This window comes from Artemia sp. Qi Xiang Cuo, chromosome 18 (genome assembly GCF_049724085.1).
Source record: "Artemia sp. Qi Xiang Cuo chromosome 18, ASM4972408v1, whole genome shotgun sequence".
Classification (NCBI taxonomy): Eukaryota; Metazoa; Arthropoda; class Branchiopoda; order Anostraca; family Artemiidae; genus Artemia; species Artemia sp. Qi Xiang Cuo.
Window position 1 is genome coordinate 4,154,315 of NC_142811.1, and position 19,423 is coordinate 4,173,737.

General features: G+C 35.9%; 1 protein-coding gene across 1 annotated transcript in view; it reads right to left on the bottom strand.

Annotated features, from left to right (window-relative positions):
* Positions 1-1,392: 1,392 nt before the first annotated feature.
* LOC148941134 (uncharacterized) overlaps positions 1,393-19,423 on the bottom strand; it is a 49,643-nt gene continuing 31,612 nt past the window's right edge. The window contains exon 3 of the mRNA XM_089104587.1: positions 1,393-1,756. Within this exon, the coding sequence (XP_088960713.1) occupies positions 1,538-1,756 (219 nt within the window). The 3' untranslated portion in view covers positions 1,393-1,537. The remainder of the gene's footprint in view (positions 1,757-19,423) is intronic.

Genomic DNA, 19,423 nt, shown 5'->3' on the forward strand with positions numbered 1-19,423 from the left:
AAGTTTCTACGACAACTCCTTCGATACGAAGTGCCTGTTGGAGAAAAAAAAACACATTGTGGCCACATCGTTCTTTTCTTAAAAATATTTACGGCGCCTTAGCAATAATTTTAATGTTATAATTCAAACTAGAAAAATATCTGAAAATTTACGAATAAAATTCAGTGAAGAAGAAATGACGTTCTGGTATTCAAAAGGTATAGAGGCATAGGGTGTGTTAGCCCTATTCCTATTTATTGTAATTTCTGTTCGTTTTAGATTTCACTCGGTTATTTCTTATAATTTCTGTTCGTTTTGGGTTTTATGTTCGAATTAATGGTTGACTTCATTTCTGCTCGTCTTTGATTTAATTGTCGTTATTTCTGCTAGTCTTCTGCTCGTCGTGTTTGATGAGCTCATGTAACAAGCCAAAGAATCCTCAACCGCAATATCATCCCAAACGAGGCCCCATCACTAGCCCGGAACAGAATCACCTGGAGTGTCGAGTTTGGTTTAACGTAGCTCTTTACTTAAAAAAAATAAATTATTTTGCGGAAAACGTTCTTTTCAGTTAATCTCAATCAACCTCCAATCCCTGTCCGCAACAGACCACTTTGGAGAAGACTAAGGGCACTGAGGTCTGGTTCCCTCTACACGGCCGAGCAAGAGCCTTAAGTCCAATAAGCTTTAAAAAATATTACGTAACACTTATGGAATTATGGTGTATTCTAGTAATAGCAAAATTTTTGAGAAAGAAAAAATCTGGGTCAGACCAGTCGATAGAGTTTGCTTGGTCTGAGGGAGTGGGCCAAGGCCGTATCCAGGGTAGAGATTAGGGGTTTTTTTACCTCCCCCCACCCTCCCCCCCTCCCCCCCAAAAAAAGTCCAGCTCTTAAAATCGTAAAAAAAAATATATATAACAAATTTTTAATACGTGTTTTGTAGTTTTTTTTTATTAAAATGTCCTCAAAAAAATATCCCCCCCCCAAACTATAATCCTGGACACGGCCTCGGATTAGGATATAGTTTTATTTCACCAATTTTTTAAAGGTCTATGTTCTTAGAAAATCTAACATAACGCCTTTTGAATTATAGTGGATTTTGGTAAGAAAATACATTTTAAACAAATGACAACCAAATAACACTGAGAAAAATTTGGTTGTATCAAGCTCCAAGGTTTGCTTAAAATAAGCTTATTTTGGTTTGTGTCAAACCTTGTAATAAATGCTACACAACATATTTTGAATTACGGCAGCCAATGACGGAGATGGGTGGCATGAGAAACAGCAAAAATAAAGATAAAAGAAGGATCAAAATGTGAATTCTGAGATTAAAATGAATAGGAATCATAGTTTGCTGAGCCCCATTCATAATGACTTCGTGCCTAGCACTATCACAAATAATAAATACATTTTAATAAACGAATTTATTAGAAAAAATTAAAGCACTACCTAAAGGGTATTCGCACAAAAACCCTGCCGGGCTTAAAAGATAGGAAAATTTCTCATCATTGTAAGTAGTCTCGACTATATAGTCAATTGTCCTTGAACTTATACCCTTATACCAAGGCCTTTCCAAATAGCTTTCCTACCTGCCCTACTGTTGCATTAGGAAATGCTTTGACGCCATCTATAGTGTAGTTGCTTATACTCAATTCTTTCAGCATATCGAATTTTTGTTTTTCAAACATATTTATTGTGATAGGGTTTGTAGCACTAACAATCACTGCACGATATCCTTGTTTTTTTACAAGTTCCATGGCTCTGTCTACCAGCTCCTGAAAAAAAGGTAAAAGCGCAGATCAGGGGCAAATTTTAGTAAGTCCTGGAAAATTGTGATAAATACTTCAAAACCGTCACAGATACTTACTTATCTTACCCATAAAAGTGCATTGCTTTAGTTTATCCCCCCCCCTCCAGCCACCTAATCGATCAATATAGAACCCATTAAATATATTACCGGCATATGTCACAATAGTGAACGGTTATAATGCAATATTTATTTGCATCTTATCACTGGATGTTACAACTATCGGTCACGCGCTACAGCCGTTCGTTATTGAACAAATTTAGCGGGAATATATACAGTAGGTTGAATATTTATCCATCAAGAGAAAAGGGGGAGTAAAGTGAAGGGATGTGTAAATTGTGAAGGGGAAGTAAATTGAAGGGGTTTAGGAATGTGTTAATGATCGTTTTTGGAGCACCTTTCTGAATTTTTCCTTCAAATGTGTCCCTGATCTGCACCTTCACATAAAATTTTCAGACCGGGAATTATTGCAGGCGAGACAAGATGAGATACAGTTTTATCCTCAATTTTTTCACTTTAGTACCCCCCCCCCTCGGTGCCCCTGGAGAGGAGGTTTTATTCTATAATTTCCTTCTATGGCATATCAACGCTATCGCGTTGCCTATAGTAAAGGCCATACGGCTCAGTGTTATATTATTATTCAATTAGTATTTTTTTCCCCCAGAGGCACTTCATATGGAAGGGATCGTCGTATAAACTTCAAAGGGGACTAATTCGATTGGAACTCGAGGCACTACATTCAATTTTTTTATTATTCCCCCCCCCCCCCAGAGGTGCTTTATATGCAAGAGGTGGTGTTATAAACTTCGGAGGGGCTAAATTAAATTGGAAATAATAATTTCTAGTGCCTTTTTAAGACTCAAATGTAATTGGAGGGTACCAACCCCCCCCCCCCCTTCACGCCCTCTTATCCCCAAATGCCAAATGCAGCCAATCAAAATTTTGAGATGGTTATTATGTCAAAAATAGTCAAAATGTGAAGTAATTAAAATAATTTGGCCTCAGGTTGACAAAACCTCCCACCGCCCCCAGGGCAAGGGCTGTAAGTTATGCAAGCTGTCCATTACTCATATATAAAGTTTTTATCAAAGAAGTAATCGTATAGGCTTTGGAAAAGGCTCATTCAATTTAAATCAAAAGTTTTAGCTCCATTTTTAAAAGCCAAGAATAATTGGACAGTAAGCAACCCCCCCACGCCATTTTTTTCTAAATGCTTCCTATCAAAATTTGGATTTAGCCATTTTGTTCAAGATCGTCCAAATGTCAAACAGCTACGGTTCTGGGTTTGAATCCCCCCAGCCGGGGGAAAGGGCTGTAAGTTATATTAGCAGGCCATCGTTAACATTTAAAGTTTCTATGGAAAGTGTGGTCGCATACACTTTGGAGGAAGTTCATTCAACCAGAAATTGAAATTTATTATGCCCCTTTTCGGAATCGAAAGTGATCAAAAAGTAACAAGACCCCCCCCCCTTATGCCTTTTCCTCCCAAATGCATTTTATCCAAATTTTGAAGTAGCCATTTTGTTCAAAATAGTCCAAACAAATTACTATAACTTAGGGGTTAAGAAATCCTCCATAGCCCCCGTGGCAAGGATAGTAACTTATGTAAGTTGCCTATTAGTAGAATATAAGGTAATTTTTGGAAGGGTTGGTCGTATTAACTTTGGAGGGGGGCTCCCTCCAAAGTTGGAGCCCCCTCCAATGATCCCCTTCAGGGGACTCATTTGATCAGAAATTGATACATCTAGCTCTTTTTTAAGAGTCTAAAGTGATCAATAGGCAACTAGCCCACGCCCCACTTTTTCAAAGGGCATCCAGTCAAAAATTTAAGATTTCCATTTTGTCAAATGAAACTCAGAAAGGAAAGATAATAACAAAATGAAAAATAAAACCAAAAAAGGTGCAAAAGGTGCAAAAAGGTGCCCTGTTTGGGAACAAGGACAAGACTCTTAAGACATTTTTTGGCACATTTGAACTCTTTTGATTCGAATCTCCAGTTCACAATGGAACTCGAAGATTCAGGTAAGCTGCCTTTCTTGGATGTTTTGATTATAAAAACTACTCCTAGCCTTGAATTTTCTATATATAGAAAGCCGACCCATAATGATCGATATCTACATTTCTCTTCACATCGCCCTCCTTCTGTGAAAAGAGGGGTAATAATCTCTTTAGTCGACAGAGTTTTAAAAATCTGTTCTCGTAATCATATAAATTCTGAATTAAACTATATCAAAGATATTCTATTCTGCAATGTTTACCCAATAAAACTTATTGAAAATATCATAGATAGACGACCAAAAAAGATAAAACAAAAAAATAGGGAGCCCGTCCCCCTTGATTCAGTTGCCCTGGCAATTGAGAAAAAAACTTTCATCACTATACCATACATCCCGAAACTTGGCGATAAACTTGGAAAAATAAAAAAAAACATAATCTCTCTGTTTCTTTCAAAACTGAACAAAAATTTGAACATTTTTTAAACTCAGGAAAGGATAAAACTGACCCTGTACTGGGTAGTGGTGTCTATAGAATCTCGTGTTCATGTGGGAAATTTTACATTGGTAAGACCCCTCAAAGCTAGGTGAACGTTTGCACGAACACAAAATTTTAATAGATAAGTCCCTGAGATTGAAAAATAACAATTACAACTTTTATTCGGCATTGGCCCTGCATATTTACGAAAATCAGACCCATCTGGTTCTTTTTGACGAGGTAACCTTAATATCTACTGTAAATGGCCTACCATAAACTTTTAAAGAGGTAATTGAAATAAAAAAATACATAAAGTGAAATTTAGTAATAAATAGAGATACTGGAGATATTTCGTCAAGCTCAATTTATGACAGTTTAATTCTGAAGGACTCAATCAATATTTTCACTTGGTACAGCTTGAGAGAACCTATTTGCACATCAAATGTTGAACGAATTCGTAGACCAGCTAAAGCTAAAGCAAAGCAAAGGATTATTGCTCAATCATCTTGGTAGATTTCTTTTTTCATTGATTCCAACCTGGTTCTTATTTAGTTTTTGTTCTGTCGTTGTCAAGTAAACTTCGAAGGGTTCGATTTTCGTTGGTTTCTTTTTCTTTTCTTTCTTTTTTATTTAGCACTGAGAACGACCCGGTGGAGGTCCTTGTCGAAATATTTGCGTATCTATTCTTCTTCATGTTTCACCACTGGCTGACCAAATCCTCGTTTTTCACCTTTTTTTATTTAATTGTTCATTCTGTTATTTTTTTTCCTCTCTGAGTTTCATTTGTCATGTATAGCCAGTATGGTCTAAGAATGTATTTCCATTTTGTACAAAAAAGCTCAAAAACCAAATACTTAGGCTTCCGGAGTTGAACCCACCCCCCGCCCCTAGTCCTGTGAAAATTAGTATGAGGTACAGAACGTGCTTGTTTTTACTTTGACACTTTGTTTACTTTGATACTTGAATTTATTGATTTACGTGGCAACTCCAATTTACGGTGCTAGGGCTGTAACTTAAGCAAGTTGCTTATTGTTACTTTTGTACACTGGTTACTTTGATGCTTTCTTTACTTTGTTATTTTTTTACTTTGGTATTGTTACTTTGATACAAGTTATGATAATTTGATGAACATTTGATGTTGAAATTAAAGTTTGATTTTGAAATAAGCTTACTTTAAAAAGGTTACTTTACAAAACGACCAGAAATTAAATAAACAATCAATACAAACAAACATACAATAGATACTAATATAAATGAATAAATAAATCTTAAAAAGAGTTAAACTTAAACTGAATATGCAAATCAAGTTTGAAACGAACAAAAATCAATACAAACAGGAGTTTGGGTATGACCTCCTTCTCTCACTGTACAAATCTAAAACCAACTGCGCCATTGGCGCTTTGCTGAAAACGAATTATATTACAAATATTTTCTTTTGTACTTAATATTGAAAATAAATATTAAAATTAAAGTAAAATTTTGAACTGATGAGGTTTCAGCAATTAATATCATTATATATCGAATACTCAGTTTAGTTTATTAGTTCTTTCCAAGATTGTTCAAGACAAATGTAGTTTCACTACCAACAAGAGTTTGGATACCGCCCCTATCTTTAACTGTAAACACCTAAAGCCTGCTGCGTCATTGGTGCTTCACTGAAAACGAATTATATTACAAATATTTTCTTTTCCAGTGCTTACTGCATTGAAAAATGAAAATAAAAATCACAGTGAAAGAGGCTTTAAACAATTATTATCATTATATATCAAATATTCAATTTGAATTTGTTTATACTTTCCAAGGCTGTTCAAGACTCGTATAATTTTCAGTGAAGCTCCAATGACGCAGTAGGTTTTAGACATTTAAAGTGAGAGAAGGAGGCGATACCCAAACTCTTGTTTGTAGTGATTTTTGTTCCTTTCAAGCTTGATTTGCATATTCAAATTAAGTCTCACTCTTTTTAAGATTTATTTATTCATTTATATTAGTATCTATTGTATGTTTGATTGTGTTGATTGTTTATTTAATTTCTGGTCGTTTTGGCTTTCATTTATACTTCAGTAGCAAAATAACTTTTTTCGTTTTAAGGTTGATTTGCATATTCAATTTAAGCCTTACTCGCTTTAAGATTTATTTATTAATTTATATTATTACTTTTTGTATGTTTTTCGCTATCATTGTTTATTTATTTTCTGTTCGTTTTGGGTTTCATTTATTCTTTAATAGTAATTTTTGGTTATTTTGGGTTTGAATTTTAGCAGATATTTGTATCTGCTGATCTTAAGTTTAAAATGGCCTTTATTTTTCATTGAAAAACTTCTTTTATGGAAAATTTTTTCTAATTAATTAAATGTAAATTAATTAAATGTTATTGGTTTGTAAGATGTTAACCCGTAGCAGTTTACGTCGACCAACCTTCAGGGCGGTCTTGTATGTACACAAGTGTACGATATTTCACCAACTTTCTCACATTCTTTTACTATTTTTTTTAATTTACTTCTTGCCAAATGATTGATGCAGTATAACCAAAATCTGCCAAAAAACTTCAATTAGGCTACAATACAAGGAAATTATTAAAGGTAGCCAGGTAGGTCATAAATAGTTAAGTCAATGCGCGAAAAACGGTTTAAATATGTAGACATTTCTAAAAGCATTTTATAAATGCTTAATTAATATTAATTAAAACGCTTAATTACGATGCTAAATGCATAATTTAAAAATTTATAAAAGCATAAAAGGAACTTGATGGGTCAACAAAAATGCATTAAAAGCTTGTAAGAAATAACTAAAATTCAAAAATATGCTCAATTGTCAAACGATAAAAATAAAAAAATAAATCATTAAACAAGCATAGTTTTATTCTATGTAAGTCAAATTATTTTACATAATTTTGGCTATTTATTATGAACCAGTGATTTGCCCTTTAAAAAAAAAAAATATTCAGAAATAGCAAGTTTTTGAGACCTTTTGAAAAATATGACACTAATTTACATTTACTGGATATAAAATATTCTAAATGAAATATAGAATAAAAAAGTTTTAAAAAAGATAAAAAGAAGTGTCAAATCCTTAACTAGACTTACACACTTGTAATGTGTCCAAAAGCACTTACTGAAGAAGATGACAGCATATCTACTAAGCAGCTAACCGCAGAAGCGTAAAATGAAAGGAAACTCACTTTTATCATTATTATATTGTTATTCTTCGAGGATGAAAGAGGGAGGTCTTAAGAGTCAAAGAGACCCATCTTCCTCCTTAGAACACACAAAAGTTATCAGTAAAACCTTTCAATTTCTGGGAAACCTTTTGTTTCTTAGATTTTTTTTTTTTTACAAAAACACTCTTCTTTTCGAATCCAAGATGTGATAAAAATGAAATCATAAAATACGATTTGGGTTAATTTTCAAGATTACTGTATAATTAAACAGTGGAACTGACGCATATATTTAGATTTGTTCACGTAGGACATATTTTTGAATAACTAGCAACAATCCAATTGATGGACATCTAATAAATTCCTTGCACTTTTCCGTTTTTTTCGAAATTATTTCCGGTGGAAACACAATTCACGGAAACACCCTATCTATTTTTGTTTATATTGGAGAGTGGTAGACCCTATCATACCTTTGGTAAGATTTTTCAAATCTTTGGTGTAGGCTACGTGACGATCTTTCTTCTCACCTCAAAATATTAGACGAGATTCTATTTAAATGTTAGAAATTGAAATATTTGGACTTTGAATGCACTTTCACGAACCATCAATTCTGGGTAATGTCCCCCCCCCCTCCCCACAGAAAAAGCTTTCATTCGTATACATCTATGCAGAATCAATTTTATTTTTGAGAACTCGATCTAAATAATAGTTCTTTAAACACATCTCCATATATTTCGATAGCTCGCTCGTATTTGAAGGGTACCTATAAGCCACTACCATTTCACCCCCACCCACATACCAGAGTGTCAAGCTTTTTACATATTTTCCAATATATTTTTGTTTTCACATATAATTTATGTATTTTAGATGTTTTCGAGCATATACTCTCATCCCCCCAAACACATTGTTTATTATTGTCCCCCTTGTGTATCTTCCCACTTTAAAATGAGTTCAACCACAGATGCCTACATGATAAAATTCGCTGCTACAGCGGATAATAGTACTGTGTTTTCTGCTCTGTGTTCTGTGTTCACTGTTTCTTTTTCTGCTAGATTCATGAAAAGTTCTGAAAAAATAAAGAATCACCTAAATACGAGGGTATGTTTTTCGCAAAATTTAGGTTTCAATGAAGTATAATTAAGAATGAGCGGATACCTCACATTTTTGGCTAGCACAAGGCAAATTTGCGAGATAGACATTTGGGAACGCTTAATATAGGATAATCTGGTGCAGTATAATATGAAAGTCAGGGTGTGCGTGTAACTGAACCCCCGTGTAACTGAACCCCAAACAACTGAACCCCCCTTTAACAGCACCACCGTGTACCGGAACCCTCGTGCAACTGAACCCCCGATCAACTGAACCCTCGTGCTACTGAACCCTCATGCAACTGAACCCCCTTTATCTGAATCCTCGTGCAACTCAACCCCTGTGCAACTCAACCCCATTTAACTAAACCCCCGTGTAACTGACCCCCCATGTAACTGAACCCCCGTGGAAATGGACCCCCGGATAACCGAGCCCCCATGCAACTGAACCCCCGTGCAACTGAACCCTCGAGCTACTGGACCCTCATGCAACTCAACCACCGTACTTACGATGGGTGAAACACAATAGGGCTATGAACAATAGTTATTTAACCTTTAAACTGTTTTAAATAAAATGGCCGTCCCAAAATTAAGATCGGATGTATTTGGGGGAAAAATAGGGTGGGGTGGAAGCCCTCCGATCACTTTTAACTCTGAAAAAGTGCACCGGTAATTTTGATTTCCAATCGAATTAGCCCCCCCCCCAAAAGTTCATACAAAATTTTTTCTACAAAAACCTTATGTGTTAGCAATGAGCAACTAGCTTAACTTACAGCCCTTGCCCCAGATGCTGCGTGTGGGGTTGTTAACCCCAAAGGCATGGTTATTTGATCTTCAGACTATTTTGAACAAAATTTTAATTTTTATTTTGATCGGATGTATTTGGGGGGGGGGTGTCGGTTAAGAGGGAAAGGCTGGTTGTCCTGTGATTACCTTTTATTATCCGAAATTAAACTTGAAATTTCAATTTCCAATCGAAAGAGCCTCCTTCAAAGTTTTTACGATCATCCCCTCTATAAAAACCTTAATTTTTAACAATTGGTAACTTGAAATAACATACAGATTGTTGATACAGGTGCATTTGAAATTTTTTTTTTGAACAGCTTAGCGTATCAAGATGAAACTTCTGGGGCATCTACCTGCTACTACTGCTATTAATACTGCTACTACTACAACTAATTCAACACTATTATTACTTCTACAGCTCCTATTACGACCTCTGCTACTATTAAACTAGCACTATTAAGGCTACGCATATCAAGTTAAAAATTTGACAGAATGAAGTATTTGAGGTGGAACTTGAACTAAATCAAAAGACACTATGTGCATGCAGATTTTCAAAAATGGCATATCTCAAAAAGGGATTTTTGTATTAAGTTGGAACTTTCAGAGAGTGCTTAAAGGGAAAGTCAATTCACCAAAAGGAAATATGTGCACGCTCAGGCCTGGATTTACCATTAGGTCCCTAGGCCCAGACCTAGAAGCGCATAATGCTAGTGGGAGCAATAAATTATCACTGAGTAATTTTTTCCTGACAAAACTGGACTGATGTGATTCATTGTTGCCAGGTGCACTCTGCCGCCACGCTGCCTATTCACAGAAAAGTAACTTTAAAACAACACAGGAATTTTATGGTCACTTATAAACTGTCAGATGTCTCCCAAGAATGGTAGCTGAGAGTTCGGTATTACCCCTCTCTTTCATAACTTTTCGCTCATCAGTTGTGTTCTGTTAACACACAGTTACATGGTTACATGGTTACACACGGTTACAGTTACATGGGGGTTCAGTTACACGGGGGTTTGGTTAAATGGGGTTGAGTTGCACGAGGGTTGAGTTGCACGAGGGTTCAGTTAAAGGGGGTTCAGTTGTATGAGGGTTCAATAGCACGAGAGTTCAGTTGCACGGGGGTTCAGTTGCACGGGGGTTCAGCTGCAGGGGGGTTCGGTTATACGGAGGTTCAGTTACACGGGGGTTCAGTTACATGAGGGTTCAGTTACATGGGGGTTCAGTTACACGGGGGCTTAGTTAAATGGGGTTGAGTTGCACGGGGGTTGAGCTGCACGAGTGTTTAGTTAAATGGGGTTGAGTTGCATGACGGTTCAGTAGCCCGAGGGTTCAGCTGCACGGGGGTTCAGTTGCATGGGGGTTCGGTTATACGGGGGTTCAGTTACATGGGGGTTCAGTTACAATGGAACTGAAATTCAGACGTGACGTATGAAACAAAAAAGAGAAAAATAATAAATGAAAAATAAAATTAAAAAAACCGAAAAAACGACGGTAGTTGTCAGCCAGTGGAACAATTTGACGTGAAAATAAGCAGATATTTATAAGCAAAAAATAAGCAGAAAACAAGACCTCCGCCAAATTGTCTTCAGTGCTCAGAAAAACAAAACAAGAAAAAACAATGAAAAAACAACTAAAATTTAACCTTTGAAGTACACCTCACAAGAGAAAAAACACAGTTTGCATTTAAATTCAGACTTCCCTTTACTTTTGTCAAAGACCAAAGAATACTATAGACTAAGCAAATTGGCGTGATCACGTCACAGCAAACTGGCGTTTCCTGCTATTGTGTGCCACAAATCAGTAGTAAGCGCCCAATTACCACTGAATACACATGCACTTTCACAAGCCTGAGGCATGGATATGTGTGTAGTTTAACCGGTACATTGGGTTACCACCGGTCAGTCACCTATTACTACGAACGATACTTGCCTTAGCAGACGGCTTTTCTGAGATAACACCCATTTTTTGGAGGTCAAACAGAGAGAGAGAGAGTGGCAGTTACACTTACTTGATTGGTAGTTGGATTCAGATATAGGGAGTAATTTTCATTGTAGTTCTTATTGTTAAGATATTTTATTTCAGTGTGATAGTGGTTTACTTGATAGTATAGTTTTGGAGAAAAAAAAATGAGTGGTGTATTGACATTATAGAATATAATCGATGGAACTAAAAGCAGCGGCAGCAATGATTTGCGAGTAGCTCCGATCCCAGTGGAAATTTCCGCTGGCTTTATCCTTTGTCTTGAATGGGACATTATGTATGCGAGATATGTGATATCATTAAGCAAGTTTAAGCAGGAGGAGCAACTATGTTTTGCTGGAAAAGTGAATATTCTCCATATAAATAAACTTCGGTCAGCATTAGATGCCCTATCGAAATATATTGATGAGAACAAAATGCATCATTGAATATTATTATTGTAATTATGTTCAATAAAAATGTTTCTAAATCAATGGTATTTTTTTTTCTCTATAGTAGACTAGCGTATATTTTCTAGAGTACAAAAGGAAATTCTGATTAGTCTGAAGTTGGTTGTGAGAGAGTTAGGACTCTAAAAAATGGATAGATTCGAGAAAGAGCGAATCATGAGGAATCTAGTTTTTATAGAAAAACGTTTGATTCTAGATGTTGATTTTCTAGAGTTGTCTATTCAAAGGAAGATATTTTCTCGGGGACTGCTTGTTGATATAATGAAAACTGATTCTCCATCATTATACTGTTGCATGAATCTTCTGCATCGTGGTCCAAATGCATTTACACAATTTATTGATATATTGATCACGACACGGCAAGATGATATTTTGGATATGCTTTTAAACATTAGTTTTGAAATTTAGAACTTTTTCCATGAGACAGATGATGCTCAAGAATGATTTAATCCTCTCACTCTCTCTCAGACAATTTTTGTTGTTGCTAGCTCAGTTTCATTGTGGCAGTGAGAGTATCAACATATGAAAAAATTTTCCATACATGTCAGTTATGTATGTATACACAGGGTAGCTGGTAATCATCATTTGAGAATTGCACAATGATTGAGGAATTTTATGGAAAGTGTAGATTGTGCAACCCGTGTAAATTGCATAGAGGATATGCTGTATAAATTAAAGGTTGTAATTCCTGTCTTGAGGAGGTGTTTGACTCTCATCTTAGAGGTCACTAATGTACTAATTGTCATTATGATAAATGTAATCAGTGGGAGATTACATATCCAAGTTTGATTGGAAAGAATCCTGACCGTGATTTTAGTTTATTGCTGCGAGATTGGTATCGTCATGGTTTTAGATTGTTCTGGGATGAGGAACCGGGTCAATGATTCAACTGCTGGAACAAAAAAAGAATATGGTTTCTACGTCATCGCTGTGAAGACACTGGGGGTTATGATTATAAGCCCACTGATTTTTATTTGGCAGTGACAGAATGTGATTCGACACTTGAGGACACTGTTTGTGAAATTGCTTCAAATAAGCCAATTGAAACATGTGAATTATATAGAATGAATTATAATAGTATCATTGACTATAAAAAGAGATATGACAAGATTTAATTCACACTATACTGTAGAAAATGTGACCCTGACATTGAACTACATCAGGATGAGTACACTGTAAATTCAGATAATCTACCTGCACTAGTTGTTGTCGACAAATACCTAGTAGTGGATGAAATCTAAAGAGTAGAAAAGTCGTTTTATCATGTATATATTTTTTTTTTATTAATAAACAATTTAACATACATCTTTATAACATTTTATTATTAGGGCACTAAAATCAATATTAAATACACTTGTAAGTATATTCTCCACTAGAAAGTCGTTCAATCGAGGTAAGTCAACGTAGATGTCGAGAAACTGCTTGTATTTGTAACCAAGACATCTGAACATGAAGAAGAGTAGTGCATGAAAGCCACATGTCTTAGTCGTTAAATCCTGTACTCTTCGTTGATTTTGAATAATGGTTTTCCCCCTGCTTTCAATAAAGTTGCTGATGTATGGTGCGTAGAATTTATATGATAGGCCAAGAGGATAAAAAGATTAAATATTCTTCGCTGTTTGAAAGATACATAGCCAGTGACCGGTCTTCAAAGTCGATGGACTGCTATTAATAATGATAAGGGTATTGTTAGCCCTTGGAATTTTTTCAATGAAGTCCGAAGGTATGCAGTAGGACTTGTACTGGGACATGTGTGGATCCATACTAAATACGTTGATTATTTGGTTTGTGTTCATGGTGCTAGGTTTAGTAGAGCACTGCCGTCGGGGGTGATATCCCAATAGGTTGTAAATTGACTCAGTGATATTAGCGTGATACTCTCGGTCAGAGCATTGGCAAATGTACACTCTAAACGTACATACCCTGTTCGTACTATGGTCATATCCTGTGTGCCAGACAAATCCAAAACAATAACCCCATGATTTTTTGAAAACATTGAATCGGTTATTCCATTTTCAAATAATTGAGAGTCATGATCTAGAGATTGCAAAGTCAACTCGTACAGAGTTCTATAAGATTTTTTGTCAAATGATAGAGCGTACAGTGGAATACCATTCACTTTGCACACGAGGCTAGATAGACCGAAAAAATTAAAATTATGGAGGGATTCAGTCCAGAATCCAACGGCACTGCCACTCTTCACAAAAGTCAAAACCAATTTTGATGGAATTTCTCCATTGATAAATGATGAACCGCTATAGCTACGAGAGCCGGTGGCAATGTCACGTTGATTGGTGATCGTATGGGGAAAAAGAAGTTTAATGTTGTTGCCATGGGCTCTTAGCTTTTCAACTGTCAATGCGAACGATCTCTGTACTGGTTGTATCTAAACGTGAAGAATGGACGGTGTGATAATGACATTTGCATCGGGTAGTGTAGGAAGTGTTAATCTCAAAATAATGTGCGAGGGTACCTATAGTAGCGCTAAGTCAATCCTAGCACTAAGTGGGAGCCATTGGAGTATATTGAATATCTCAGGAGTTAATTTTACAACTAGATGATGCCCTTGGGTCACTGCAGTAGTCAACTCACCTTCAGTATCAACACCTGACCGATATTCATAGCCTAATGATTGTCCTCTCAACTCCCTGTACGCATTTGGTTTCATCATCATAAGTTATATGTAGCTTGCATAGTTGGATAAATTATTGCTAGTGTTCACCAAAGTACTATTAATAAAAAAATAAATTTCTTTGAATAGGCTGTGTAGAATACAGTTTTCATAGGAGAGACCATCACCGGCATTTGGAGTTGTATTATCTGACTTTTTCTTCACCAAAACATTTAAATCAATAAATGTTGACGACAAATCAACGATATAGTCTTCATTGGAAAATATTGGAAAGTGTACATTTTCCGAGAGGGGTTGTTGAGGATGAAATTGTTCATAGTAGCCATGCTTGACACTGACATCAACATTTTCAGCATTGAATAGATTCAATGAGGAACTAATTGATGGATATGATTCCTTGTGAGGAAGATAAGTCATCTTAAGAGAATAAATCCCTCTTTGATCTAACAATCTTTTTCTTTTTCTTCTTCTTCTTCTTCTGCTTTTTGGTATTCCTTGTCTTATTTCTCAAAGTCCTTATAGATGTCCTTTGCTTCTTGCCTGGGTGGAAACTGTTAAATGTATGACGCGAATGCATTCCTTTCAACACCTTCCCATTTTGCCGAAATTTTAATTGCTCACCAACGGCTCTTGCTGAAGATCTAATATTTTCCTTGACACTCTCCTTGAAATTCTTGCCCGACCCTCAGTCCTGTAGAGTGGAGGCAGCAAAATTTGATACAGCAGGTACAAGATATTTTCTGGCAAGGGGTAGTCCAGAACGAAATAGCCTAGCAAACCAGCAACCAAGACCATAGCCAGACATTGTAGTACGCCCCTTGTAGTTGTCCAATCCATTGCCTATTTGACGTGGACTCAAAGCACCAACATAACAATTGATATCGGGACAGACAAATGGAATTCTCCTATTGTTCATTTTAGGTGATTTTAGTGTCGTTGACAATGGCTCGAAAATGACAAGCAATCACTTCTCAGGCTTCTGTTATTGTCAAATGATCGCCTATTTCGCTTATTAGTTTTAACTGGCAGTTCAAAATACGGAGTTTTTACACGAACATAATGAAGATGCTTATATTATATTGATGAACAAGTTCATGAGTTTTTTTCGCTCAATAATAAGTAAGAGCGGTGAATTTGAATTGCCGACTCTCGATGTTTCCACAAAGGATGCATAGAGAAATATGCAAGAGTCCGAAGCAAAACCAGGTGGATAATCAGCAAAAATAACTTGATTCATCCCGTAAACGGTGTCAGCATTTTCCCCATTGATCATATTCTGTTTAAAGCCAAGAACATCTCTCAGATTATCATTGAGAATAATTATTTCAGTGTCAAGAGGTGAGGTAATGTAAATCCTATCATGTCCCAACGAATAATTAAAATGGAATTTACCATTCCTACGATATGAGATTTTTCTATTGATTGCACGACACAAATCACTCATATTATCATATTCAATATATTTCAATTTGGCATGTGGATATTCACTAGATTTAAGTGCTTCAACCCATTCATAGTCGACATAGTTCAACCCTTTCATTGTCCAATCGAGTGGTATAACTTTTATATCATACACACGATCCTTTCTCAGGATGTCATAGGTATTTTTGAGAATACAGTCGACATATGCACCGTCAAATTTGATGGCAGGGGATAGTTTTGTCCAAAAATCACTTGTCATATTCAAGTCATTGTAGAGAGGATCGGAAACGCTGGACATGAAAGTTACATAGAAATCATGGGGCATTGTCAATATCTTCAACACCGATCTAAGAATCAAATCAGAGTTGTATCCTAGCCACCGAACAAGTAACTGTTTCTTACCCCTGCGAGTACGTGTCTTTAATATCTTTTCAATTTGATAGATTTCACTAGCATTTTTAACTTTTTGTAGTTCATAGTCATAAAAGCCGCCGAGAATCTCTTCATCTTTGGTATCACTCAGGCGATAAGTTATGGGTTTAGTGTCAACTATTTTTGCCACTTTAAAAAGTTCTGTGGGCCATAAGTAATTCCCCTTTTCATAAACATTAGTTGTTATATTAATTAGAACATGATCAACAGCATTGAATTTATTTTTCATCTTCTTTACAGCTGACGATTCATTGGAATACTGTTTAAGAAAGGTGTCATGAATTGTATAATGATCAGAATGATGAACTTCCGTTGGCGTAGAGTTGGACAACGATTGATGAGGTCGTTGATTATAAATTATCATGATTTTATGAAGATCATGAATAAAAGCCGATGTATTTTTCAATGTACAATATCTTGAAATTAAAAGTCGAATAGTTCTTATCAATCGTTCGGCCAATGCATCCTTTATAGGGCAGTGACTATGATAGAGTAGTATAATATATTTCTCCAGTACTTTTTCAACATGGGGATTAACAAATTCACTACCGCGATCTGTTTGAATTTTTTATATGAATCCAGTTCGAGAATACTTTCAATGGACAGAGCAACTTCAACACCTCTCTTTGATCCCAATGGAATTGCATATGCATAGCGACTATAAACACTGATTGCATGTAGAATGTACATGTATGGGGTATTGTGACACCTTTGAAGCTCATCTAGAGTCAGGAGTTCTGCTTGCATTGTATGCAATGCGTAAAAGGCTTTAGTTTTTCGATATTGATTGGGACGAAGTCTATGATTTCTATGCAGAGTGTAACTTGATTCATTTTGTAGATAGTCTTGTACACTTTTAGTGTGAACACCAGTGAATTTGGAAAGAGTGGTGGGGGAACTTAAACTCCCCGCCTCACAAATATTTTCATAAACATCTTTCAGAAATTCAACCATTTTGAACGTAAACACGTTGTTTAACGTCCACTATCCATTTGTATTCTGGCCGTTGGTTTTGGTTATGGTGGTGATATTGACTTGATACGTCTTTGTTTTTATCTAGCTATCATAGGAGGCTGGTACTTTACAGCATTGATTTAAAATCTTCTTCTTCAAGTTTATATTTTGATGGTGTCAATGTTGTTGATGATGATGATGATGCATGTTCATTTAATTTTTTTAGAAATTGTCTATTGCCAATAAGACTTTGGGGAAGTTTAGTGTATTTAGAAGGTTTTATAGATGATCGTCAAATGATAGTAGTGCTTTATAATTTGTAACTATATCATAGATGAAATCGGGTGGATTATAGATCTTGCCCTAAATTTCAATCCCTTTTCCAATGCTCTCGACTAGAATGTGACCTTGGCCACTTTTCATGAGAAAGGTTAGGAGTCGTTTACTTTGTTCACGATATTAGTGGGGCATTAGATTTCCAATTTTCAATACAATTGAATCCAATTCCTCCTTCTTTAATTGTGTTCCAGCAGCAGAATCCTGAGGAGATGATTCTTTTTTGGGATCAGCAGCAGCAGCAGTGGGCTTCGACCGATAGGACTTGTGTTTGTCCACTCGGCGAAGTGCATATTGAAGTAAAAGCAGTTTTTTATCATCCTCAATATTTTCATTCTCAAGGAATCTACTCAGATTGTTCTCAACTTGTTCGAGTGGCGAGAGAGCGAGTTCTATTGGCGTCGATTTATAGGGTTTTTACATTCTCTGTCCCTAGAGAAAACTATTTATAAGTCCTGCAATTATTGGCAGTAAAAGTTTGAAAAAGCTACCGCCCGCCTGAAGAAATCGTTTCCTTTTGAAATTCTTTCCTTTCTTTTTAGAGGCCAATGTACGTACAATGGAACGATGTTGCTTTGCCGGTTGCTTAACTATTTCTGGCAGTTGAACATTACCCTCGGTCAAATTTAAACAAAGTTCGGATATTAGATTAATGAAATCATTGTCAATACCGTGTTTGAGTATTGCTTTCCAAAGCGGAGGTTTTAAAGTGCTTAGAACTGAAAACAAATGTCTATTTTCATGTAGTTTCTTCAGTGTTATGTAGCAACTAATAGGTCTTTTTAGTGTTCATGGGGAGATATACTGTAATTTCATTGTCAAAAATATCTGTGACTACACGCAGATCCTCGGGTGTATTTTGATTAAGATCAAATAGGATGTAGCCGTAGGGTTTATTAGTTGCCTGATTGTATGCTGAGAGCAGAATTTTAGGGGCTCCCGGATAGATTTGTTTATTGAGAGTTATTAGCGAGCTAGAATCACGAACAACTCTGTAGATGATATAGTAGGTACAGTTAAATTCAAGTGTTCGCATACATTTGCTCTGATGAAACAGATTGTGAAGAACCAGAGTAACGGAAAACTGTTCATGATGAGAGCGAATAGTGAACAGCTTTATAAGTTAATGTGACCATTGTTCAATGGATTCAGCCCAATCGCTAATGATCAGCGACGAGTATGTTTCAATAATGCTGAAAATGTTAGCGACCTCAATGGATTGTACTTTCACAAACACCGTCTTGGCAGAACTTACATTTATTTTATCATATGACTCCTGCCAAATACTGTAACAATAGTAGATTTTTTTCGGCTTTTCCACAAAAATTTTATCGCAATTTTTAATTATTTTAGTTAAGAGTGTTGTTTTGCCCGACATTGACGGTCCACACAGAAACGACCTGAATGGTTTTTTAAATTGATACAGGTTCCCATCAACCGTTTACCTACACAACTGTAGACTGGCTGTCTAATGACTAAATAATTTCCTTATTACTACTACTCCGCTCAAGAATAATAACAAGAAGAAGACGAATAAAATTTTCTTTTATTATATACATAAAAAAGGTGACATTACTTTTTTAAAAAAAAATACTACATTGAAAAAGGCACATTAAACATGAATAAAAAAAAATACACTTTTTTTTTTAATTTATTTATAATAAAAAAAATACAACATTTACATAACCACTAGAAAAAAAACACTTAAATAAATACACTTTTTTTTTATTTATAAAAAAAATACAACATTTATTGGACTAATGCACACTTGTGAAATAATATCATACACTTTTACTTACAACATTTTAAATTTTGGGGTCCCCACTCCCCCCGGGGGCGGCCCCTGCGGCGGCCGGGGGCCGGGAAGCGCCCGGCGCCGGAAGCCGGGGCCCACTGTGGCGGGCCCCGGCCGGGGCTGGCATTAAAT